This window comes from Lacerta agilis, chromosome 7 (genome assembly GCF_009819535.1).
Source record: "Lacerta agilis isolate rLacAgi1 chromosome 7, rLacAgi1.pri, whole genome shotgun sequence".
Taxonomy (NCBI): Eukaryota; Metazoa; Chordata; class Lepidosauria; order Squamata; family Lacertidae; genus Lacerta; species Lacerta agilis.
Genome location: NC_046318.1, coordinates 7,404,761 through 7,431,629, shown reverse-complemented (window position 1 = coordinate 7,431,629; position 26,869 = coordinate 7,404,761). Strand labels below are relative to the sequence as shown.

At 41.7% G+C, this 26,869-nt stretch overlaps 1 protein-coding gene across 1 annotated transcript in view; it reads left to right on the top strand.

Annotated features, from left to right (window-relative positions):
• Positions 1-26,303, top strand: part of NAA16 (N-alpha-acetyltransferase 16, NatA auxiliary subunit) — a 33,819-nt gene extending 7,516 nt beyond the window's left edge. The window contains 30 exon segments of the mRNA XM_033154486.1: positions 316-348; positions 351-472; positions 1,012-1,146; positions 2,261-2,414; positions 3,574-3,693; positions 5,211-5,305; positions 6,478-6,571; positions 6,574-6,611; positions 8,372-8,444; positions 8,585-8,638; positions 8,641-8,752; positions 9,011-9,092; positions 10,174-10,326; positions 13,101-13,233; positions 13,437-13,649; positions 16,306-16,325; positions 16,327-16,404; positions 16,406-16,501; positions 17,433-17,517; positions 17,520-17,540; positions 19,816-19,875; positions 19,878-19,895; positions 19,898-19,912; positions 20,030-20,096; positions 20,098-20,152; positions 20,154-20,172; positions 23,776-23,837; positions 23,839-23,874; positions 26,053-26,193; positions 26,195-26,303. Of these exon segments, the coding sequence (XP_033010377.1) occupies positions 316-348; positions 351-472; positions 1,012-1,146; positions 2,261-2,414; positions 3,574-3,693; positions 5,211-5,305; positions 6,478-6,571; positions 6,574-6,611; positions 8,372-8,444; positions 8,585-8,638; positions 8,641-8,752; positions 9,011-9,092; positions 10,174-10,326; positions 13,101-13,233; positions 13,437-13,649; positions 16,306-16,325; positions 16,327-16,404; positions 16,406-16,501; positions 17,433-17,517; positions 17,520-17,540; positions 19,816-19,875; positions 19,878-19,895; positions 19,898-19,912; positions 20,030-20,096; positions 20,098-20,152; positions 20,154-20,172; positions 23,776-23,837; positions 23,839-23,874; positions 26,053-26,193; positions 26,195-26,254 (2,444 nt within the window). The 3' untranslated portion in view covers positions 26,255-26,303.
• Positions 26,304-26,869: the final 566 nt, after the last annotated feature.

Below are 26,869 nucleotides of genomic sequence, written 5' to 3'. Positions count from 1 at the left end.
AATTTAACATTTAACTGGCAGGTGCACAACTATACCATTAATACTGAATGCCTGCGCAAAAACATTGTTCACATTAAAGTGCTATTAAATGCCACATCATATTGCTAACTCCTGCGTTGTATTTTGTATTTGAAATCACCCCCCAAGGCTAACATATACATCCTTCATGATGATATGTGTCAGTTCATGCTCTTAAGCTGAGATAAATGAATAACACTCTTTTATGAATCCTTTCAGGACTACAAACATTTGTCTTCAACTCCTCACCCCCCCCCCAAAAAAAAAAACCCCAGTGCATTTCCTTAACTCTGTTAGGTTGGCATGTTTATGGACTCCTGCAGCGCTCTGATAAAAATATGATGAAGCTATTAAGTGCTATCGAAATGCTCTGAAATTAGATAAAGACAATCTACAAATTCTAAGAGATCTCTCACTGTTGCAGATCCAAATGAGGGATCTTGAAGGCTACAGAGTAAGTAATTTCTCCAGTTTTTGTGTTGAGCTTAACTGAAAACTTGCAAAGTGCTCTCTGAATATTCACTAGCATTGAGAGGAGCATTTGAGTTAATTAGGTTGGGGAAATGGACATGCCAATGTTATCTGGGCACCATCTTATAGATGTATGATTTATTTGCCATGTTCAAAACCACCATTGTACAGAACAATTGGAAGGGGGGACTTTACAAAATTGTAGCACACAGCAAAGTGGAAAACCATCCTTGATGTAGTACGCTCCATTGCTACTTGCAACACTATTCTTTAATTCTGGAGGAGTGGCAGTAGCAGTGGCAAATTGTAAATTTACTTCCTAGTAAACATAGTTAAGGTCAGAGGTTGGGCTGCAATTACAAGTATTTAACAAGAAGTCCAGCTGAGCTTTTCTAGCTTTCTCTGCTGTTAAGGCTTCATCCTTTTTTTCATTAAGCAGAATCCTTTTGCACTGTTGGTTAAGAATGGCAAAATTAATTATTTGGTAGATTATATTTAGTTATATTCGTTATCTCTTTAAAGGAGACCAGGTATCAGCTGCTGCAGCTGCGGCCCACGCAGAGGGCTTCTTGGATTGGATATGCAATTGCATATCATTTGTTAAAAGATTATGATATGGCCCTTAAAATTACTGGAAGAGTTTAGAAAAACTCGCAGGTAAGATCTTTTTAAAATGTCAATTATTGTACACAGTTAAGAATCTGAGTAACTGCCTGTGGTCAGAATAATTACTTACTTTCTGTTGTTTTTCTATCCATTGTTCAAAAGAATTACAACTTTGGGACATAAAGCGAAGAAAACGTGCCATTGTTTTATGAAATGTTTTTAGTGTATAGCTCCTTCTTAATGATTACATAAAATTAGTAAAAAGTTGGTGTCTTGTGCACAATGAATTTAAAAATCTAAATTTTGCATCTAGATATTTTGCCCTAAGGAAAGCTGAACTTTGAAACTTATACAAGTCACATTAATTTAGGGCTGCCATACTTCTGGAATTTCCCAGACAAAGCTGGGATTTGTCTGCCGAAAATGGTGTCCAGGCAGAATTTCTGAAAAGCGGTTTAAATGTCCAGAAAAACTCGGGCGTATGGCAGCCACATCGGCAGTGTTTGGTTTTTTTTATGTGATTTCCCCCAAAATAGGTAAAAATTATATTTATAGCCCATCTTTCTGCCTGACAATGTGAAAACCAATATGTATAGTACAATAATAAGATGATCTTTTGAAGGCTTGAAGGGCTAGTGAGGGCCAGAGTCCTCTTGCTAGGCCTTAGATGCTGCTTGCAATGAAGCTGTTTCAACTGCTCAGGGCTTATTCATCTAGTCATTTGTCTCACAATTTTAAGGTGGGGCATTTGGTTTTCTGCGTTAATAGTAGCCCAGCAATATATCTTCTTAAAAAGTGTACATGCAAACTTGACTCCAGCCTTAACAGAAATCTAAACCATACAACAGAGGTCACCCAGAGGAAAGCAGTGGTTTGCAGCCATATCATGATACTTCACACACCTACCTGGCATGCAATTTAAGTGGTCAAACCAACCAACTTAGAAGCAAACAAACCACACAACATCCAAATGAATAAACCACAAGGTGTCATCTCTTTGGGCTTTGTCCTCACCCACAAATCGATGACGTGAATCCTTGGAAGTGATTGTTCTTTTCCAAGTTCTAATTCAACTATCCAGTGTCCCTTTATTAACCAAAAAAGAACTTTTGCGAAGTTAGTCTTCTGGGGCTGATTAAATGTTAACGATTCTGTTACTTTCCAGATTCCTCCTAATAAAATAGACTATGAATATAGTGAATTGATACTGTACCAGAATCAAGTATGAGAGAGGCGGATCTGTTTCAAGAATCTCTGGAAACACGTAGAAACTTACGAGAGGCAAATATGTGACAAGCTCATGATAGATGAAATAAAAGGTTAAAACTTTTTTTTTTCCTTTTCACATGCTTGAAATATTCCTTCACGTGAATCTTGTGTGTGTGAGGTGGTTCAGTCTCTGGAGCTGTGGACCATTAAACCCTAGAGGAAGATCATGTTTCCCCCTTGTCATTAAGTGTTTTTGGGGGAACTCTGTGTGTGTAATACAAACATCACACAGACATGCATGCACACACTGTGCGGACACATGCCAGTCCATAAGCATTTGTCTGAAATGTTCAAACAGTTTAAAGGAAAGGCTACTCTAGATAAAAAGATACCCTATAGTGCCCATCCCTGTCTGCTTCCTCATGCCTAGGGCTCCCATTCCATCACCGCGAGGGCTCCCACGGCAGGCTCCGTCACCAAACTGCCTGGTGGGCTTGAAAGCTGGCGAAAATGACAGGAGGAGTTAGAGGAGAAATGACGCAGAAAACTTTGGTGAATGGAAAATATTTAAGAATACATAAGAATATATTGCAATAATAAGGCCATATTAGCAGAACTAGAGTGATACTTGTAATTAAATAAATATTGAATACTATTGAAGATAAAAGAATGAGAAATAAAGATCAAAACTGCAGACAAACAATGATGTAATGAAAGGACATTAAGAAAGATCGGAAGATTTGTATGTATGTGAGAAGTGTGGTTATGTAAACCAATTTTAACCTTTTTTCTCGTGTTTTTCTTTTTCTTCTTTGTTTTTTTCTTCTATTTCTTCTTTTTTATTTTATTTGTATTGATGAGACTGTAAATATTTTTTAATGTGTGTAAATAAAACCAATAAAGATTACTTTAAAAAAAAATGAAAGGCAAATTTAGCACCACTGCCACCCTTTTGTATTTTTGTTTTATTATCTAACAAAATTATTTACCTCCTGGTGGCAAGAAAACCTCGTAAGCAGTGCTTGTTATAAGAAAAATAGGTGCCGGAACTTACCATGAAGTCGTTACAGTAAGTCGTTGGGTGACTCGGGGCAGCACTGAACAGACGCAGCAAGACCTGTCTCATTATCCTAAACAGAATGCTCATTCCATATCATCAAAACTATGACTAATGGGCTCTTTTAGGCTTCCAGAGTTAAAGACTTCACCTTCCAGCTGTAGGCTGTTTCCCTTAACTAAATCTGGTTTGCGATTTTGTTATTACTTTAGGAGAAATGTTGCTGAAGTTGGGAAGATTAAAAGAAGCTTCTGAAGTCTATAAAGAGCTTATTGATCGGAATGCAGAAAATTGGTGTTACTATGAAGGCTTGGAGAAAGCTCTGCAGCCACGTAAGTGTTGTAGTTATAAACTTGGTTTGCACGTTTTTATTAAGCAGTTAGTGTCTTGTTAAGATCAGAAATCAGAACTCTTGGAGCCCTAGACCTTGGAAAGAAGATGCGTATTTGAATTTCATTGTCCAGCATAATTTCCAGTGCTTTATCTACATATAAGCTTATCTGTACTCATAACCATAAATCATTATCAGGAACTGCTTCATATGAGGAACCTAAAGAGTGAGCTAAATGGCTACGTTCCTTACTGAAGTGATAAGCTTACCACTTTTTAGCTACTTGGTTTCTCTTTTAGCTACTTCAATGTATGAAGTACCCATGACCCTGAGATTAAGAGTCTCTTGCTATACCAACTGAGCTGCATCAGAAGTATAGTTCAAATACTATCCTTGGGGAAATGGTGCCAGAGAAAGGATGGTGTACAAATGGAAGAACTACCTAAAGTTACTAAATTTACTCTTAAAATGTGCTTCATTGCACAATGCATAACTATTACATTACAAAATTTATAATGAAAAATTCAGGTGCTATGCACCCATTTACTGCTATTTACACTCATTTGCTCAATGGAGTTAAGCATAGTCAAAGGATGGCAGCCTTTTAAAGATTATATTTTAACCTTTATAACAATGTGGAGGACTCCCTGGTCCTGAATGGGGTAACTGTGCCCCAAAGGACCATGTGCGCAGCCTAGGAGTCATTTGGACTCACAGCTGTCCATGGAGGTGCAGGTTAATTCTGTGTCCAGGGCAGCTGTTTACCAGCTCCATCTGGTACGCAGACTGAGACCCTATCTGCCTGCGGACTACTGCAATGCACTCTATGTGGGGCTACCTTTGAAGGTGACCCAGAAACTGCAGCTAATCCAGAATGCGGCAGCTAAACTGGTGACTAGGAGCAGCCACTGAGACCACATAATACTGGTCCTGAAAGACCTACATTGGCTCCCAGTACGTTTCCAAGCACAATTCAAAGTGTTGGTGCTGACCTTTAAAGCCCTAAATGGCCTCGGTCCAGTATACCTGAAGGAGCATCTGCACTTATTATTATTATTATTATATTATTATATTATTATTATTATTTTATGCTACTTCTTTAAGGTACTCATAGAATTGCTTCCTCCTCCATGGTAAGTTCTGGAGCTCCAACATGTGGTTTCAGAACTGAGGATTTATGTACTGCAGTTTGACTTTTGACATTGTTGAAATATTTTGCAACATGGTTGCACCACAAAATTGTTTTTTTTTAATGCAGCCAAACCACACACACAGAGAGAGAGAGAGAGAGAGAGTATTTCCATCATTCTTTCATCAGCTGTCCTCTTTCATCATACTGAAAACTGATTTTCAACCTGTTCTATACAAAAAATGCAGTATTGAGATGTTGTTCGCCAAGGGCTTCTCTTGGATAGAACAAGATAAAAATCCTACTAGTGTAGGTTTTCCATATTGCATATAGGCACACTTGTGATTTAAACCAAAAACTCAAGTTGTACATTTATTATCCACCAATAGGCTCTTTAGACGAGAGACTAGAAATGTATGAAGAAATAAGCAAGCAGCACCCAAGAGCGGTTTCACCAAGAAGATTACCTTAAACTTTGTCACAGGTAACATGCGTATTTCTTTAGTAGCTTTACAACTTTGTGAAGTCAAACCATTGTGGAACTCGGCGCTGCAGCAGAACAACTGTGAAAGAGCAGAGCAGCTGCAGTTTCCCCCCCTGGGAGCTTGGCTTAGGGTGACAGGCCAATAACCGCCAATACAAAATGCAACGGGGATTTTTTGTGTGGAAGGCAAATTGTGTGCTTAGCACAAGTACTAGAGCAAGACAGGAATCCTTCCTTTCATTGCAACCCGCTGTGTCCCACCAAAACATTGCTGCTGTGGGTTGGAAGATACAGAACAGGGCAGGATTCAGCACAGAAGGGATTGATGAAAGTGCTTGAGCTTTTGGAAGCATTTCCACGAGCACTGAGCCACCATTGGCCCCGTCCAGATGGTTCTGTCAAACGTTGGTACAAAACAGCTGACTCTTTTTTCTTTCTAATGTAGTACAGTAGAACCTCTACTTGCAACCCGCCTCCACTCGTGGACGTTCCAAGTTGCGACCACGGCAAATCCGGTAGTAACCGGTGGGTTTGCTGCTGTTCGCGCCTGCGCAGGAGCAGCGATCGCCGTTCGCCACCTGCGCAGGAGCGGCAATCACCGTTCGCACATGCGCAGAAGCGGGCATTCACCGCCTGCGCACAACGGCGCCTCTCCCCAGCGACCTGTTTCGCCATAAGGATGGGCCTCTGGAACGGATTGTGGCTGTAATTAGAGGTTCCACTGTACACCATTCATATCTTCCTGTATCGCATAGCAGACTCATCCTTTATCACTGTTACAACAGCCGTAATGGCCACCAATTGTAAGGGTTCAGGTTGTCGGTATCTTCCTTAAGCCATTTTTAACGACTGTCCATCTGCAGTCACTGAACTCCTTGCGCATGTCATAGGTTCAGACAAAGAATATGCTCTGTGTTTTTTTTTAAAAAACAACAGCAGCAACCCTGTATCCTGGGGGCTAAGAAGGCTGAAATCATGTATAATTATGCAAATTAGAAAAAAAAATTGTTCAAAAATTCAAATTTGCTCAAAAAAAGACCAGGTACAAGTATTTCTGTCAAAGCAGAAATACTTTTAATTTCAAATTACAAGTAGATCACTGTTCTTACCAGCATCTTTCAGGTTTTAATATAGAATTTATAAAAATCAGTAGTGCAACACTAATTAATAAGAATATAACCGAATGCAATTTTGTTCTAGGTGAAAAATTTAGAGAACTAATGGATAAATTCCTGCGGGTTAACTTCAGTAAAGGCTGCCCACCCTTGTTACCACTTTGAAATCTTTGTATTACAGTAAAGAAAAGGTAAGACACAAATTTATTCAGTTTTCATACAGCTTTGTGTGTCTTACAGATAATTTGGCAGTAACAGTCACTTTTCCTTTCCATTTCTCATGCCATGGTGAACTGTAGTAAATGGTTAAGATTAATATGCCTAAGAAGAGTATTTCACTCCTTCCCACTCTTGCTGGGTGGGAGGGAAACAAGCTGTGAGCCTTGACTTATGCCCCGAAGCAGGGATCATGGGTTGTTCAGGAGTGGGGGAACAAAAACATTCCAATGGGGAGTGAGCACTCTTTAAGTGTCTGTTGCCAGGTGAGGGGAGAGGACAGAAAAATGGGAGGGGGAAATGAAGTGTTCGGAAGAAGGCTGGCTTGCTGGTTTATAGGGACCCAAACAGAAGCATTCCACTCTACAACACTTGGTTGCTATCCCGCTTGATCTGTATAAATTCAAACACAACTGGGCCATTAAGCTATGGATTTCTCACAGGTCTCTGGTTAGCAGTTGGGGTAAGCATAATGCTGGGCTAGATGGAGGCTGCTTTAGTATATAACACTAAGCCATGGTTGCTTTAACCATGTGTTGCTCAATAAGCCACAAGTCATCTCACAGACAAATCATATCTTGTTTCTCTGAAGCTTGGTTTGTTTTTATATCTCTGTTGCTTTGGAAGAGTCTGGGGCAGACAAACTATGGTTAAGCAAAGCTGCTGGGCTCTGACGGAACACCATGCGTTGTTAAAATAATCCATCAACAATCGTGGTCCCTTCCAACTCTACCGTTCTTTGATTCTATGTATCCATGGCTTCACATGTAGTATGTTGCCAGAAAACAAACAATGGTTAATCTGCTGGATTAGAATGGGTAAACAGACCATGGATTGGAGTTATTTGTGAACCAGGCCAGCCCGCTGATGGGATCCAGCAGTTTGTTCTTAAGTAGCTTCACCCACTTTCCCACAGAAACCCCATCTCTTTTGTGTTCTGATAGCAAAGTAGATACTGATTGGGTTGAAGTCTGCAAAGGTAGTTAACAGTTTAAAAACAATGGGGAAAATAGGCAACCACTTAACCTTTATTGTAAAGAGAAAGGAAAGGGATCCTCTCCACTTTGGATATAATGGGTGATATCCAGTGTTGGTTATACTCTGAGTAGACCATTAGATCAATGGTTTGATGCCACTAGCCTTTACATGTTCTGATTTTGTTCTGGGAATAAACCACAGGTGAAATTCGAAAAATTAGAATATTGTGGAAAGGTTCATTTCTTTCAGTAATTCAACTTAAAAGGTGAAACTAATATATGAGATAGACTCGTGACATGCAAAGCGAGATATGTCAAGCCATTATTTGTTATAATTGTGATGGTTATGACGTACAGCTGACGAGAACCCCAAATTAACAATTTCAACTTTGGGGTTTTCATCAGCTGTACGCCATAATCATCACAATTATAACAAGGGCTTGACATATCTCGCTTTGCATGTCATGAGTCTATCTCATATATTAAACACCAGTAGCTAATGAAAACAATTGCTTACATAAATAGACTTTTCCATGATATTTTAATTTTTGAGTTTCACCTGTACGTGCGGATTAGTTTTGCAAAACATAATGTACCCGGTATTATACAGATTTTAGTATTGTTTTAAGTTAGTTAGAAATATTAGCACTATTCATTTGGCATGATTAGCTGTGTCTGGATAATATATCAAATCAAATGCAATGTGATTTAAAGAAAAAAATCAAGTTAAAATAAACTTGGCAACTATATTTTTATAGGTTTCTACGATCCAAGAGCTTGTTACTGGTTACGAAGCTTCTCTGAAAACCTGTGACATGTTCAGTCCATATGGTAGGTTTCATTTTCATGATTGTAGCTAAAATGCAGCTTTTAATCCTTATTTTAGCTGTGTTGGTAGACTTCCAAACAGACGTAATAAGTAAGCATTTTAATTTCTTGCCAGATTTTCTGACACATATGTATCATTGCAGAAAACGGCGATCAGGAGCCACCGACAACTCTGCTTTGGGTTCGCTATTTCCTTGCACACACTTTGACAAACTGGGTCAGTTTTCCTTGGCCTTGGATTACGTTAATTCTGCCGTTGCAAGTACGCCAACACTAATAGAGTTGTTCTATCTGAAAGCAAAATTTATAAGGTAATATTGTCATAAATTTAGTGAAAATGAATATGTAATCAATGTATATCCTTTTCATAGGAGCTGATAGACATTTAATGCTGAGATAAGAACAGAACCACTCTGACGAGATCAAAGGAAAACAATGCACAATGTTTTCAGTGAAGCACCTAAAGTAACTTTAAGTGCAAAACCAAAACATCTAGAAATCACAAGCATATCATTAAAACGCCATAAGAGTTTTGCTCGGGCAAAACCAAGCTTTGTCTGCTTCTGTAGGAGAAGGACCTTCCTAGCCACTCAAAATCAGAACCAAGGTGCCCCAAGAACCCTAATATCCAGTCCTATCTTAAACTCTCAGGTAACCAAGTAAGCCCAAAAGAAAGCTACTGCTTCTCCCTTTCTGGAACAGGTAAATTTCAGAATTTCAATTTCAATCTCTCCCTCCCTCCCTCCCTCCACTCTTCTGGCTTCCTCTTGAGGCCTAGTCCCACAGTATTGGCATTGTGAGTTTGCCCTGTTGTGTCCATTCCAAACCTCTATTATACCCTGCTGGATCCCAAGCACACTTCCCTCTCCTTATGCAGCAATGGCAGTTCTTTCCACCTCTGTTTCCCTTTCCTTCTCCAACTCCATAGAATCAGCTAAGTTTTACCCAGAGTAAAACTTGAAATTAATGAACATGATTTCAGCAAGTCTACTCTTAGCTGAATATCACTCAGTGAATTTCTGTGTGGCCTGCACATGTATCCACTTGTCCCTGTATTTCTTATCAATCAAAGTGGCTCTTTCCACCTCAAGCTGTAGTATGTGTTCCAATGCTGTCTACCTGCACCCCACCCCCCAAATTATTGGTATACTAGACCCCAGATCTTGGATAGCATACTGTGGTTGGATCTATATATACATGTGCATGACCAAGTCCTTAGTGTCTGCTCCTTTGTCCATGGCCTCTTGCAACAGTCAGAAAAGGAACAAACAAAAGTAATTCATAATAAATTGTTCATATGAAATGTTTGTGATCATCCTCTTTTTGTGGAAGCAATTAGTGGGCTAGGACTATGGAAATGTTTTTAGTTTTTAATGTAAAATAGAGCTCTCACTCAAAGTTAGTGAAGGTTCTGTGCTTCTTCCATACTCAGATATTTAGTGCTAACATAATTTTGCCAGACCTGTGAAGCTTGACATAGGCACTGAAGTCTGAACATGATCCTTTCTGTTAACTTCTTTTTTTTAGTTTTCATCAGATCAATATCTTCAGAGCTATGTTTCACACAGTGAAGCATAATTAGATTGGCTGTGATTTGCTGCATGCCAAATGTTTCGGAAAGGGGAGAAGTTCTGTCAGATGCACGTGCACGTTACAGTTCTCAGAGCTTACACAATATGCCTGCCATTGACATTTAAAATTAAGTATAAAACTCTTCCCTTTCCCTCAATAGCATGTAGGCAACCTAAAGGAGGCTGCCAAATGGATGGATGAGGCGCAGTCGTTGGATACAGCCGATAGATTCATCAACTCCAAATGTGCAAAGTATATGCTGAGAGCAAATATGGTGAAGGATGCAGAAGAGATGTGTTCCAAGTTCACACGGGTAGGAGATGTATTTTAAATAGAGGTTGGTTGCGTATTTGTTTTGAAAATTTCCTCTGTCAGTTTCAGAGTTATTATTTTTTATTATGTCATTGGTAGCAGAATTGTACGATGGCAGGAATATATCCGCAGGAAAAATTCACCTAACTTCTAATTGAGCCAGATAATAGTACTGATGAATTTCCAGGAACAGAATAGTTCTCTTTCCCCCCTGCAATCTTTATATCTGTAAGGTTCGCGTGATGGTGCCTCACGAGTAACGGAGCAGGAGCCCAACAGTCTTTTGCAGTTTTATTGTGCAAACTATTTACAGTGCAGAGCTACGAAAAGCATGTCTGTCTCAGTCGCTGGCAGAATCCGGGAGTGGCCCCTTCCGGCTCCTTCCCCAGCATAAAAACTTCGGCACCCCAAGTCTCCTCCTACCCTCCTTGCATTTCACCCCTCTGCACAACTGGGGTGCCGGAAATGGGTGAGTGGCGCAGGTCTCAGCAACATCCCTAAGCCCTCTCCCCGCCAGGCTGGTTCCTTCCCTCTCCTCCCCACTGGAGGTGTGGCGGCTTTCCCTGCTGGAAGAGGTGCTGCTGCTCAATTGGCGTAGGGCTCTCCGTTCCCCTCAGCGGCCATTTACAGTTCCCTGACAATATCTTTTAGCTATTTCACTGCAGTATGAAACAGCTTCATCGTGAGTAACTCTGTCATAGTAAATGAATTACTCATGAGGAGGCTGAAAGTTTTAGTGGGAGCAAATTCCATGTCCATGTCAACTAAAAGTGAACATTTTTCATTGAGATGCATAGGCTAACTTGGTGGTGAAAGAAATTCAGGCATCGTTACTACTGAAGACTATGTTTAAATTTCATAAATTATTAAATAGGCTGCAGGCTACAATCCTGTACCAATTTACCTTGGAGTAAGCCCAGTTTAATTCAGTGGGGCTGGCTATTGGAACTGTATGTGGAAGACTGCAATGTAAATACCTTTGAAATGTCTTCCCATTCAGGTAGTTCTTCACATTGCCAAATTTTCTATTGGCATTTGTCCTTTTGTAAGGTCTCCGTTTGTTTTGGCTGGGAAACCCAGCCAGATGGGTGGGGTATAAATATATTATTAATTAATTAATTAATTAATTAATTAATTTTACTGTCACATCATCTTTACGGTGTTTAGTGGTTGCCTTGATGACCACAGAGGAAAAGGAGTTGTTCAGATTTGCCTTTCTTGGACCTCAGCCCTTTACCCTCTTACCTAGGAGTAAGCCTCATGGAAGTGAATAGGACTTACTTTTGAGTAGCTATGTATAGGATTACCCTCTTAGTGTTGCACCTCGTATCTTCATTGTTAAAATTCCCCGCCTTCTTGAGCTGTCAGTCATTAATTAAACAAGACCACATTTATAGCTTTTTGCACACAGTGTTTGCAACGATATGAGGAATATTGTCTGGTCATCTTAAGAACACCTCCCTTATCTTTGCCTCTCTTACAGTGAAGGTGCTCACATTCTCGTTTCTGTATGAATGAATACTGCCCTTCTCACAGACTTTTCCCTTTTGTTGTTGTTGTTCAGTCGTTCAGTCGTGTCCGACTCTTCGTGACCCCATGGACCAGGCACGCCTATCCTTCACTGCCTCCCGCAGTTTGGCCAAACTCATGCCAGTCACTTCGAGAACACTGTCCAACCATCTCATCCTTGGTTGCCCCCTTCTCCTTGTGCCCTCCATCTTCCCCAACATCAGGGTTTTTTCTAGGGAGTCTTCTCTTCTCATGAGGTGGCCAAAGTACTGGAGCCTCAACTTCAGGATCTGCTCTTCCAGTGAGCACTCAGGGCTGATTTCTTTAAGGATGGATAAGTTTGATCTTTTCGCAGTCCATGGGACTCTTCAAGAGTCTCCTCCAGCACCATAATTCAAAAGCATCAATTCTTCGGCGATCAGCCTTCTTTATGGTCCAGCTCTCACTTCCATACATTACTACTGGGAAAACCATAGCTTTAACTATACGGACCTTTGTCGGCAAGGTGATGTCTCTGCTTTTTAAGATGCTGTCTAGGTTTGTCATTGCTTTCCTCCCAAGAAGCAGACATCTTTTAATTTCGGGACTGCTGTCACCATCTGCAGTGATCATGGAGCCCAAGAAAGTAAAATCTCTCACTGCCTCCATTTCTTCCCTTCTATTTGCCAGGAGGTGATGGGACCAGTGGCCATGATCTTAGTTTTTTTTTTATGTTGAGCTTCAGACCATATTTTGCGCTCTCCTCTTTCACCCTCATTAAAAGGTTCTTTGATTCCTCCTCACTTTCTGCCATCAAGGTTGTGTCATCAGCATATCTGAGGTTGTTGATATTTCTTCCCTTAGCTTTTCCCTTAGCTGAATAGAAAAAGTATGCATTAGGTAATCCTTCGGAAAAGGGAAAAGAATAGAATACTTTATAAGAGTGGGGGGTAGCCAATATGATGCCCTCCAGGTATTGTTGGAGAATAACTCCTATCACCCCCTGCCTGACCATGGATTGTGGTGGTCAGGGCTACGGGAGTGGCTTGGTTCTGCAACATCTGAAAGCAGTGCATTTGCTATCCCTGCACTCAATAATTGAAAAGTCCAGAAATCAATAATTATCCGAAGAATTATATCAGTTATTTATGTTAAAGCATTCTTATAGGATAGCATAGGGCTGTGTGTGTGTGTGTGGATGGATAAACAGATAGATAGATATTACGCATATACATATAAATTTAAACGACTATTGATCCCACACAATACTTTTTTTATTTATTTCAGGAAGGAACTTCTGCAATGGAGAATCTCAATGAAATGCAGTGCATGTGGTTCCAAACAGAGTGCGCTTTAGCTTTTCAGAGACTAGGGAAATATGGAGATGCCTTGAAAAAGTGCCATGAAGTGGAGAGGGTAAGTAGGTAAACAGATTGCTTTTTCCTGACTACCGCTTCTCATAAGCAACATGAGCTTTTTAAACTTTAACCATCTGCTTTAAAGTTGCCAAAACACTTATTTCAAAACAGCTGTAAGCACACCTAGGAAGCTGCCTTGTTTGTCCATCTAGTAAACTGCATCATAAAAAATAGTATCCTCTTTTCTTTTCTTTTTTTGCTTAAGCACTTTTTGAGATAACGGATGATCAATTTGACTTCCACACATACTGCATGAGAAAGATGACCCTCAGTGCCTATGTGGACCTCTTGAGGTTGGAAGACATTCTCAGGCAAACATGCCTTCTACTCAAGGCTGCTCGCTCAGCAATTGAAATCTACCGGAAGCTATATGATAATCCGCTAGCCAATGAAAGCAAAGAACAAGAAGTGAATTCAGGTATTGAAAGCAATAATTAAGATAGTTTGGGTATAAAAAGCTTTGTGCTGAAATGTGAAGCAGCTGTAGCGGTGTATGTAAAGAAAACTTATTTTTACAGGGCTGGGGAGAATCATCTGCTGGAACTGGATGCAAAAAATAGCATAATACCAGTGCAGTATTAAGAATTTAAAACAGGGATTACCAGCTTTTTTGTGCCCACATACACATTTGATAACTGGGGAACTGATTGCCATGCATACACCACAACCGTTGAACACACCTAAATCTGTTCCGTTGGCTGCTGCCGGCACCAAGTTGGTGGACCCTTGATCCAGCACAGAATTCAGATGGTTGAAAATCATCATTTTAGGGTTGTTGTTTTGAAATTGTTTTTATTTGATTTTACAAATAGAAATTTATAGCAAACCAAATACATATCCATATTAGAGAGATTTCTCTGAATCTCAAGACTTCCCCCCATCCCCTCCATGGCGCCTATTGTCAACGTTTTCAACTGCATAATTTTCATAGTCTATATTTTGTACCTATCCATATTACCCATAGTATTTGTTACATTACAAGTGAGATTAAAATCCTGCTAACGTTTTCATCTGCTACACTGTCTCCTAAGTAAATTATATATTTTTTCCATTCTTTCTTGAAGTTTTTGTCTTGTTGATCCCTGAGCTTCCGGTCAGTTTGCCATTTCAGCGTTGTCTTAACAGCTTGGTTTGCCATTCCTCTCTGGTGGAGACCTCTTTCTTCTTTCCATCATTTTAGTTTTATTAAGTGATTGCGGACAAAAGTCTGAATGTATGTTAAGTTACTGCCAAAGTCTTGTTAATTTGAAAAGGAACTTTTGACATTGCTTCCATCGGTCAGACTATCAGGCTGCTGTTCGGGGGCCTCATCCGTTGTGGCTTTTACACCTGGCCTCATTTTTCTCTCAGTTGATAAACTGTATCTGGGCTACACCTCTTCAGACGGCAGACGGGTTCACATTATATATGTTCCTTCTCTCTCTCACACACAAAAAATTAAATGGAGGGACATTTGATCATGTGAGCCAAAACCTGCTATCTAAAGTGGTATGTATCAGACAAAGCTTGCCACTTGAATGAGAAGGCCCTTGGTTTTCATCCTTTGTGTGCAGTTGAAGGAAAGGTGGTGGTAGAAACTTGTAGCCCTTAACTGAAATGTGCTACAACATCATCATCATAATCAAAATTTTATTCGACCGTCAGTGAGAAAACAAGGATTTATCCATACAAAATTAAAACGACTAAGCATCTAAAGGAACATGACACTTAAGCCAGCAATAAAGTAGGTTATACATTTAGACCCATGTCAATGCTGTCAATTTTAACCTTACGGCACTTAAGGGCCAAAAAAAGGAATTTGGCCACCAAGGATGCTGTTGGTCCAGTAAAGTTATTCAGCAAAAACAAAACACGTTTTTCTCTAGTTCTACAGGACTAGGTTGGGGTAGCAGTGGAGCTATAAATTTTTGTCTAAGGTCTACATAAAATGGGCAGATCAGAAGAATATGTTTGGTTGACTCAACCACTCCCAAGGCACAGGGACCAAAATCTCTGCTGGGCATATGGGACTCCCCTGTACCTTCCCAACAAAACCACTGATTCCAGCACATTTAACATGGCAGCTGTGAAAAGCCTACAGTACTCCACGTAGTGGATTTCCGCAGATAAGGGGCTGTGAAATCTGAAATATCTGTTCCCCCAAAACACCCCACGTTTCACAGAGCAGTGTCCTCTTGTCTTGCAATGTCCCTCCAATCTTTGACAGATCACAGCTGTAGCTTGACTGAATGTCACAGATTCCAGGTAAGATGCGACAATCCGCAAGCCTGTCCTGCATTTATAATCTCCTTTTCCCACGATAATTGGAAGTCATCCCTCAGTATCAAGGGGGCAATGCCCACCGGGTTAAAACATAACTTGAGCATAGCCAGGAGTTTTACCTTCAAGGCGACTTACCGGAAAGCTTGCCAACCCACCTGCTACAGAAGGGGAGACCTGAGGATGGCTCTAAGAAATCGTGATTGGATAGATTCCAATTCTAAGAAAATCCCTACGTACGCCCAGGGAGAATGTGCTACAACAAAACGCTTTCCTCTGGTGTTCACAGAGCTGCGTGTCATTTAGATCACTGCAGAAAGGAAAATCTGTTGTTGCTTCAAGCAGCAAAAAGCGTTCTTGTATGAAGCCTCTGTTGCTTCCCTGTCAGCAAATATAGCCCGCTAACTCACTGGTGCTTCCATGCATACACAGGCCGAGCCCTATATAAATTTATAGGAGTTCACACGTTTCTCCATTGTGAAAATTGTAATTTATTACTACAGTCTGCTTCCTATCTTTTAACCATACCTCTTATCCAGAATTGCTACGTTTTCTTATGAAATTTTTATGAGGGACTTTGCCAAAAGGTTTCTGAACCTTAAGCACATAGCGTGCACTGGAGTGCTTCTAGCTAGCTTTTAAGAATCCTGAAGGTTTATTTAAACAATAAATTAAGAGTTACTTTTTTATTTGTTTATTTTGTGTTTTTGTATTGTAAAGGGCATTTAATGAAGTGATATTTAAATATGACACTGTATATATTTTTTAATAAACCCAGCTTTTCGTATAGTTTGTAAATCTCCTATTACCTGTAGAAAACCTTTCGGCCAAAGAACCTTAAGAAAATGCTTAGTAAGCAAAGACGAGCACAGAAGAAAGCTAAACTGGAAGAGGAGAGAAAGCCTGCAGAGCGAGGAGAGGCAGCAGAGAGAACAAAAGAAGAAGCGAGAGGAGGAAGAGGAAGAAACCAGTGGTCCCAAGGAAGAATTAGTTCCTGAAAAACTGGAAAGGGTAGATTTGTTTCTCTCTTTTCTATATTTGCTAATACATCGCATATTCAACATCTTCTTCACTGTGCCATATCAAACCAAAATATTACAGGAAGGTTGGGGTCAGTTAACTCACTGGCCTGGCATTTAGACTGCACATAGGATCTTCAAAACCTTGGGTTCACATGTGCCGCTTTGTCTCGAATGATCAAGCACATTCTGGGGGGTGTACATGACTGATCAGGTGACAGACACATTGTACATGCTGGAACAGGGGCTCCGAGATCAAAGCAAGCATTTTGCTGCTTTGCTTCTGAACTTTAAGAGTTCTGTGAAACTTGGTTTTGCTCACATAATTCTCTTCCACTGGGCTCCTGTTCGAAACCTTTCTTGGTATCATTATGCTTGTGCAGCAGCGTTGGCTTTAATTCCTTCCTGTGTTTCATCTGTTGGGCTGTTGTTCTCAAGAGTAGGCCTTATGGTCATACATTTCCCCCCCTCAACTTTGTCCCGTCTTCCTTGCTACAGGAGAAGTGAACAGTCACATTGGGAAATCCCTGTCTGAATACAATGGGGTTATTTAGGTAGGGCATTCAGTTCTCTGCCCAATGATGATGACAGAGGTAGGGAGCCTTGAACCAGAAACTTGCTTTCAGTTTCCCTCTATAGGGTGGATCCCGGAAAGAAAATGAACAGCTGTTGGGCATTTTGCAATTCCTAAAGTACCATTATATTATAGTTGTTGGGAGGCTCAAGGTACGTCCAAGATGCCAAGCTCCTTCTTAAGTATTTATACAACTCACCTGTTTTCGTTGACTAGCTTTCAACTATGATAAACACTATAAATACATTGTGTGCAAAATACATCATTACGATTATTGCAAGCTTGATCTTTAGAGACTTTTTTTTTTGTATGACTCCAGTTTATAACTAACTTGAATTTCTTTTGGCAGGTTGGCAATCCATTAGAGGAAGCTATTAAGTTCCTTATACCACTTAAGAATCTTGTGGCTGATAACATAGACACACATCTTTTAGCATTGACATTTATTTAAGGAAAGGTAAAGTATATGTAATTGTGAAACGAGATTTGTGAATAACAGGATGATTTTGTAATACTTACATGGTGTAGATTTATCCATTATTAGTTTTCAGGTTACCTGTCTGCAAAATCACTAGTCATCTTGGGCTTGACTTACTGGGTTTCCATTGTCTCCACCTTGGTCACAAACTATCCGGCACTGCTGCTCAAATTATTCAATTTTCTTACTGCTCTCTGCTCATAATGCCTGTCCTTAATCCCTGTACTGGCAACCTTTTTGCTCCCATATTCTGCACCAGCTTCTTGTCAAGATCTTCCCACCCCCTTGTCCTCAATTTTTATACAGTGGATGCTTGGGTTGTGAACGTGATCCGTGCGGGAAGCACATTCGCAACTCGCAGCGGCACATCTGCGCATGCGCGGGTTGGGGGTTCTGCTCATGCACAAAGTTCGATTTAGCACTTCTGCGCATGCGCGAGCACCGAAACCCAGAAGTAACCCGTTCCGATACTTTTGGGTTCGGTGCAGTGCGCAACCCAAAAGCCGCACAACTGACGCAGCCATAACCTGAGGTATGACTGTATACCAACATATCCCTGTATTGGGGTTTCATTGGTCCAGCTCCACAATCCTCAGTGTCCAAAGGTCTCCTGCCACCTCAAACAACACCATTTCTTATTTGCTGCCACTTATGCCTGAAACTCCTCCCCAAAGGCCATCTCCCTTACTTCATTCAATCCTCCTCCTCACCTTTTCTGTGTTGTCTTTGCTACACCGCCATCATTCTCATAACCTTCTATAACTTAAATAACTTACATTCAACTATCTACCCCTGCCTCCATTCACCTGCCCCTTCTCTCTTGTCTGCCTCAGGCCTATTTCTTGGTGTAGCCCCTGTAATGGGCTGGCTGGGCACAGAGGAGTGGTGGGAGGCAACAACTGGGGGACTCCCAAGGGAATTCCCAGGGGAAGAAGGCTCAGAGCCAGGGGACTGGTGATGGGATGGCAATGATCGGTCAGAGGGAGAAGGAGGAGCAGACTGGGAGGAGGTGTCAGAAGCATGGTCAAGAGCAGGGGTCCCCAACTAAGGCCCGGGGCTGGATGCGACCCAATCACCTTCTAAATCCAAGCCCACGGATGGTGTGGGAATCAGCGTGTTTTACATGGGTAGCATGTGTCCTTTTATTTAAAATGCACTTCTGGGTATTTGTGGGACCTGGCTGTTGTTTTTACATTAGTAGAATGTGTGCTTTATTTAAATGACCTCTGGGTTATTGTGGGGCATAGGAATTCGTTCATATTTTTTTTTCAAATATACTCCGGCCCCACAAGGTCTGAGGGACAGTGGACCGGCCCCCTGCTGAAAAAGTTTGCTGACCCCTGGTCAAGAGGCAGAGGGGAGACAGGCTCCTGAAGAAGCCAGAGAGTTCCCCATCCTGCTGCAAACCACTTCTCTCTGGTCATCTAGAACACGCAGAAATAAGAGCAGACAGAGATTGGTTGTGCGCAGACACAGTCTATGACTGCTTGGGAAGACTCTGGAGAGGAGGAGCTCTTAGAGAGCAGTGGGACCTTCAGTCTTCGCAACTGCCTCATTCGGGCAAGACCTACTGGGAAGAGTTGCTCAGACACTAGGCCTGCACCTTTTGGGGCTTCTCTGAATAAAGAGTTAACTTCTCTGACACTGTATTTTATTGCTGGACCCACGTTTCACTTCAGCTCTGGCCAGACCCATAGGGCAGGGACCTGGCCTTTCCTTGTCCATAAGCTGTCAGGTGCATTACAGGTGAACTCGAAAAAATTAGAATATTGTGGAAAGGTTCATTTCTTTCAGTACTTCAACTTAAAGGTGAACCTAATATATGAAATAGACTCATGACATGCAAAGCGAGATATGTCAAGCCTTTGTTATAATTGTGATGATTATGGCGTACAGCTGGTGAGAACCCCAATTAACAATTTCAACTTTGGGGTTCTCATCAGCTGTACGCCATAATCATCACAATTATAACAAAGAAAGGCTTGACGTATCTCGCTTTGCATGCATGAGTCTATCTCATATATTAAACTCCAGTAGCTAATGAAAACAATTGCTTACATAAATGGACTTTACCACGATATTCTAATTCTTCGAGTTTCACCTGTATATAAATAATAGAGGTCTCCTTTATTTTGCATGTGACACATGAGTGAGAGTGTGTGTGCAGAATGGTTTTAACATAGCAATACAAACCATATTATTCAAATGTAAATAACATTATAAAAACTAGTTCTTTATTCTTGTATTTACGCAGGAAAGTTTCTCTTAATGTTGCAGTCGGTTAAAAGAGCTTTTGCTATTGACAGTAATAACCCGTGCTACATGACTGTTTAATTAATTCTCCAAATGTGGTAAGTATAGATAAATCTGCTGTTTGCATGCTATGAAACTGTGCTTGGAACACTGAGGTACACTCTTGTCAGATGTAACAACTATGGCTTTGTTGTTTGTTTGTTTTACTTTTTTAGTGTCTGACCATAGTAATTTGCCAGAACTTGTGAACAAAGTCCTAACCCAAGAAATGCAGACGATTTTTTAGTAAAGATTTGGAAAGTTTCAATGAAGAATTTCTCAGACGCAATTCTACCTCCAATACGGCACTGCTATTCAGGTTGGTTTATTTGTGTTTTAAAGGACGACATTATGCCAAGCCTGTGTTTATTGTAGGACTTGAATTAGGTGCAGGAGAAGACCCTTGCTCAACAGACCAAGGTCCGTCTAGCCCAAGACTCTGCCCCTGACAACCATAAACCTCTAGGAGGCTCCCTCTAAGGAGGCTTGAAGGCAGCTTGAAGTTGGTCAGTCACCATGATACTTCAAGTTCTTTAAGGTCCTCTGTCTTCTAAGCTGATAACAATAGTTCAGATAAAACAGAGATGCTCTGCTTCATTGAGACTTCCTGGTTTATTCACTCCATACCTTCCAAAGGTCCCTAATTTCCAGGAACAGTTTCCGAAATTACGAAAGCCATTCCGGGTTTTTTATTTGATCCTGTCCTCTGCCTATGCTGCTGCCGCCAAGCTTAGGAAGGAGGTGGTGGTGCTTGGCCTGAGCTGCCACGCTGCAAGGGAGCATCCCATTGCCTCCCAGAGCCAGTGTGGTGTAGTGGTTAAGAGTGGTAGACTCGTAATCTGGTGAACTGGGTTCGTGTCTCCGCTCCTCCACATGCAGCTGCTGGGTGACCTTGGCCAGTCACACTTCTCTGAAGTCTCTCAGCCCCACTCACCTCACAGAGTGTTTGTTGTGGGGGAGGAAGGGAAGGAGAATGTTAGCCGCTTGAGACTCCTCTGGGTAGTGATAAAGCGGGATATCAATCCAAAAACTCCTCCTCCTCTCTTCTTCTTCTTCTCTCTGGTCGCTGGTGCTAGCCTCCTCCCCTGGGCTGCTCAAAGTGGCTGCTGGAGAGCAGGCCAAGGACGGAGGGCTGCGGAGCCCACCAGCCTTGTGTGACGCCTGTCTGAGGGGCGGGCCGAGGGCAGGAAGAAAGGGAAGTGCAGCAGAGTGCAAGGAGTCTTGATTTTATTTTTTTTAAGCTGTTTATTTAAATCTGAGCACAGAGAGAAGTCCTATATGCTACTAGCAACACAAGCTCCACCAACTTCTTTTTTTCTTCTGCTTTCGCAACGACAGGCTCTTTGGGCTGTTTCCCCTTGCCCAGGACTGTATAATAACCTGAGCGTACAACATCACTTACAGGTGATAATCCCGGCAGATTTTTGGCTTACTTGAGCCTTGTCTGCTCACTGCAAGTGTCCACAGTTTTTCCAGGTTGACCGTGGGACAGAATGTCTCATACCAGCCTTTCCAAAATAACCAGTTAATAATATCAAAGTTAATGCTGTGGTGGTGCAGGCGTCCAGCATTACCATGATGCTTCTGTGCTTACCAATACGACCATGGCCGTGGCTGAAGTGACCCACAGTATCCTGGTCTTCCTCAGCCTTGAAGGCATCTTGGCGGCTCCAAGGAGATAAAGGAAAAGAGTGCTCCCCTTGCGAGATTTCATGGAAAGGAAAAGCAGGAAGAGGAGTCTTGATTTTTTTAAAAAACAATGCTTTGTGTGTTCCGTGGTCTAATCTTGCCCCTTTCTAAAAATTTAGTATTGGTTTTGTGTTTTTCTTTCTGCAAATCTACGAAGAATAAAATAAAATTGGGGATTAAGGGGTTTTCTCAGGACGTGTGTGTGTGTGTGCTGGTGGCGGCACTCACCCTCCTTCTGATAGGAAATGGTCTGCGGTGGTGGGGGCACCCCAAAATGGTGAGTCGAGGAGGGCCCAGTTGTGGGGGAGTGAGAAATCTCCCTATTTTCATGTGAGGAATGTTGGAGGGTATGCCCATGAGGCAGGAGGAATGAAGGGGCTACATGCACAGGAAAAGACCCGTTCTTTTTAAAAAATATTTTTATTAAAGATTTTCTTGGTTTACAGAGGTAATGCAATGTCTCTCTCGTATTTTTCCATATAACACTTTTACAAATCGGTTGTTGTTGTTGAGACATTAGGGAGAGATGGGAGAGAGGGGGTGGGATGGGGAGATGGGTGGGGTAGGGTGATGATGTTTCTGTTTCACTTAATATGTGTAGAGTTTGGTGTCAGCGTTGTCTGTGTAGGTTTCTCTGTTGTTCGCTTGTGCTCCTTTGGTGGTGAGAGAGGTCGGGGTTGGCATGGGGCGTGATTGTCTTTTTGCAGTTGGCTGTGGTGTTCTTTGTTCTCCTGTGTGAGTGGGGGGGTGGGTGTTTTGGAATCAGGTTAGCCATATTGATTTGTATGCTGTTGGTAGATTTTGTCATTATCTTGTTGGGCTGTGTGTGTGATGAAGGGGGACCATACCGGGGTGAGAAAAGACCCGTTTCTATCTTGGCTTGATCCGCTCCATCTTTGGTCATCTGAAGCAGCTCAGTATCTCTCGTCTGCTGTTGCTCCACAGCCATTAGTTTTCAGAGGCAGAGTACCTCTGAACATGGAGGTCCATGTAATCAGTATGACTAATAGCAATGGTACATTTCTTTCTCCGTGAATTGGAGAATTTGGCAAACACTCCAGCTGGTGGCAATGAACTCCATAACTTAAATGATGGATTGGTGTGAAGCAGCCCGCCCTTCCACCGTCCGGAATGTGCTGCTGGTCAGTTTCATTAGATGATTCCTGGCATTATCACTTCCACGTTCAGAAGGAAGGAAAGTCAAAATCGGGCATGGCCAGACTTGGCTCTCCAGATGTATTGGGACTACAACTCCCATCATCCCTAGCTAACAGTACCAGTGGTCAGGGATGAGGGGAAACTGTAGTCCCAAAACAGACGGAGGGCCAGGTTTGGCCATGCCTGGCCTAAATGAAGACTGTGAGAACCGAAGAAACATTGCTAATTGTTGTCTTCATCATTTTGCTGTTTTATATATGTGATTAGTCTACCACCAGGCTTTATGGGATGAGGATTTCCATCTCTGCCATCCCCATTGTCTTCTATTATTAGAATACCTTCCCCTTACTTCATCAGGTCTTTCCCATGGGATTTTCTACTTTATTATCTTTTTCTTTTGTGTGGTGACTATTCTTAGTGGCTTCCGGACCGTAACTCACAATTTCAGGTCGTTAGCTGGATCTTGCTACATTCGCTGCCCTTTAAAAGTCATGTTATTGTTAAATACACAGCAAAATTACAAAGCTAAATTACTTTAATTACTTTAATGAGCAATGAATAATTGAACTTAATTTTCTCTTGTCCTCATTAATTGCTTTAGTACCTGTGGCAAATAAAAATATATTCAAATTTTAATTTGTGTCATGGTTCGCCTTTAGACTTAATGGAGTTCAACGTATAATGGTTTGCAATGAGAAATTGAAGTCAGATACCCAGTTCTGAGTGAAGTAAGGTTTTTTCCCCCTCCAAGAATCTCAAAAAATTGAGGTCATATTTTGCTGACTTCTCTCTGGCCCTACTGCAGCTTAGGCTGGACCTATTGATATTAAATTTACTTTATTGAGCTACTTTGGATCCAGTATGGTGGACTTTGCTTTGTTGTAACTTGCTGATTAGGACTGTCCTTGTTGCCTTGCTATTTTTTCAAGTTTGTTTTTTTATTTTTTTTTACAGTGCGCACAATGCATGTTTAGCGTTGGTGAAAACTGAAGCAAAACATATCATAAGTTCCCCCTTTGAATTGTTTTCTTTGAATGGTTTCCCTGTACATTAATCTATGCCACTTATTTTTCAGGTGCCAAGATGATGTATTTCCTGGACAACTCAAGACAAGAGAAAGCTATTGGCATTGCGACCTAAACTAGATGAAACTATGACAGACAAAAATGTGAAGGTAATTCATTATTGATGGGACGTGGGTGGCACTGTGGTCTAAACCACAGAGCTTAGGGCTTGCCGATCAGAAGGTTGGCGGTTTGAATCCCCACGAAGGGGTGAGCTCAGCCCCAACTCCTGCCAACTAGCAGTTCGAAAGCACGTCAAAGTGCAAGTAGATAATAGGTACCACTCCGGTGGGAAGGTAACGGTGTTTCCGTGCGCTGCTCTGGTTCGCCAGAAGCAGCTTAGTCATGCTGGCCACATGACCCGGAAGCTGTCTGCGGACAAACGCCAGCTCCCTCGGCCTATAGAGCGAGATGAGCACGCAACCCCCGAATCGTCCACGACTGGACCTAACGGTTAGGGGTACCTTTACCTTTAATTCATTATTATGATTGTGAAACTGAGGTTTCTAGATAGTATGCCGTTGTGAACAGTGCATGAGGTGACATGTACATGAGCAGGTGTGGGGAACCTTTAGTCCTTCTTATGTTGTACTGCAACTCCCATCACCCCTAGTCATTGGCCATGCTTGCTAGTGCTTATGGGAGTTGTAGTTCAGCCGAAGCTTCCCCACTCCTGTACAGTGGTGCCTCTGGTTAGTGTGGTGTAGTGGTTAAGAGCAGTAGACTCGTTATCTGGGGAACCGGGTTCGCGTCTCCACTCCTCCACAGCATCTGCTGGGTGACCTTGGGCTAGTCACACTTCTCTGAAGTCTCTCAGCCCCACTCACCTCACAGAGTGTTTGTTGTGGGGGAGGAAGGGAAAGGAGAATGTTAGCCGCTTTGAGACTCCTTTGGGTAGTGAAAAGCGGGATATCAAATCCAAACTCTTCTTCTACTTAATTCGTTCTAACCTGAAACTGTTCTTAACCTGAAGCACCACTTTAGCTAATGGGGCCTCCCGCTACCACTGTGCTGCCAGAGCACGATTTCTGTTCTTATCCTGAAGCAAAGTTCTTAACCTGAAGCGTTATTTCTGGGTTAGCGGAGTATGTAACCTGAAGCATATGTAATCCGAGGTACCACTGTATTAGAGGATAAACGGGAAGGTAACGGCGTTTCCGTGCGCTCTGGCTCCCATCACAATGTTCCATTGTACCAGAAGCGGTTTAGTCATGCTGGCCACATTACGCGGAAAGCTGTGGGACAAACACCGGCTCCCTCAGCCTGAAAAGTGAGATGAGCGCCGCAACCCCATAGTCGCTCTTTGACTGGACTTAACGTCCAGGGATCCTTTTTGTTGTTGTTGTTCAGTCGTTCATTCGTGTCCGACTCTTCGTGACCCCATGGACCAGAGCACGCCAGGCACCCTATCCTCCACTGCCTTCCGCAGTTTGGCCAAACTCATGCCAGTCGCTTTGAAAACACTGTCCAACCATCTCGTCCTCTGTTGTCCCCTTCTCCTTTTGCCCTCCATCTTTCCCAACATCAGGGTCTTTTCCAGGGAGTCTTCTCTTCTCATGAGGTGGCCAAAGTATTGGAGCCTCAACTTCAGGATCTGCCCTTCCAGTGAGCACTCAGGGCTGATTTCTTTAAGGATGGATATGTTTGATCTTTTTGCAGTCCATGGGACTCTCAAGAGTCTCCTCCAGCACCATAATTCAAAAGCATCCATTCTTCGGCGATCAGCCTTCTTTATGGTCCAGCTCTCACTTCCGTACATTACTACTGGAAAACCCATAGCTTTAACTATACGGACCTTTGTCGGCAAGGTGATGTCTTGCTTTTTAAGATGCTGCCTAGGTTTGTCATTGCTTTTCTCCCAAGAAGCAGGCGTCTTTTAATTTCGTGACTGCTGTCACCATCTGCAGTGATCATGGAACCCAAGAAAGTGAAATCTCTCACTGCCTCCATTTCTTCCCCTTCTATTTGCCAGGAGGTGATTGGACCAGTGGCCATGACCTTAGTTTTTTTGATGTGAGCTTCATACCATATTTTGCGCTCTCCTCTTTCACCCTCATTAAAAGGTTCTTTAATTCCTCTTAGAGAATTAAAGAAAACATCCTCTTAGAGAATTAAAGAAAACATGCAAGAAAACAGTATTTTGACTTCCAGTAGAAAAGAAAAAAGATCTGCTGCAGCATCCCTACACTGAGAGAGGAGCTAATAGGGAGGGGTGTTTCTGTTGGGATAATTTTGTGGAAGACACCCCAACTTAAAAATAACAATCTTTTCTTTTTTTCTATCTTCAGACTTTAACAACAGTTTTAGAGTCCTTACTTGATGGCAGCTTAGGAGCCAGCCCCACCCAGAGTGATGAGTATCGGCTGGCGTGCCACAAACTCTTTCCTTTAGCCTCGGCATTTTTCTCTCCCACAAAGGAAGATGACGGTAGCCTTTGCATCGATCAATCCTACAGCCATTCATCACAATGTGTTGTCCAATGAAATGTAAAGCCGAGCAATGGGATGGTGCTCTCTTCCAGACTGGTTGGACACAGTTCAGGGTTGAATGAAAATGTACTGTGCTATGAGCTCATTCTCTCCGCAGGAGCTGCTGATATTTATGTAGACAACTATCTCTGCATAATACTGGTTATGTTTATATTTGTACAGTTACGAATCTTTCTATCCAAAATCATGGACACAAGAGATTGACCATCACATGAACGCTCTTACATATTCAAATAAATACAGCCACTTCTTATAAAACCTATTGGATTAGCAAACTTGGCAATTTAAAAGGGTTATCGTACTGCATGTTTTGTCCATTGTTTTCAGCTTTTTTATTTGTTTCTTTCAAAGCACAAATCCTAATTATGGGTGATGGCAATTTTTCTGTTTATTTAAAGCATTTAATGGGAACTGCTTAATTCGGAGAGCTATTTGTGTTTTTAAATTGGTATGCTTTTTTTTAAAAAAAAAAAAGCTATAACCTTTTTTCTCGTAACTATTAGTTTGAACTGTTTATTAAATATTTTTGAACTATTGAATACCCGCTATTACTGTTTAGATACTTCTTTCTTCACCACCTTACAAATTTGAAATATTATTCCACTTTTTTGGGGGG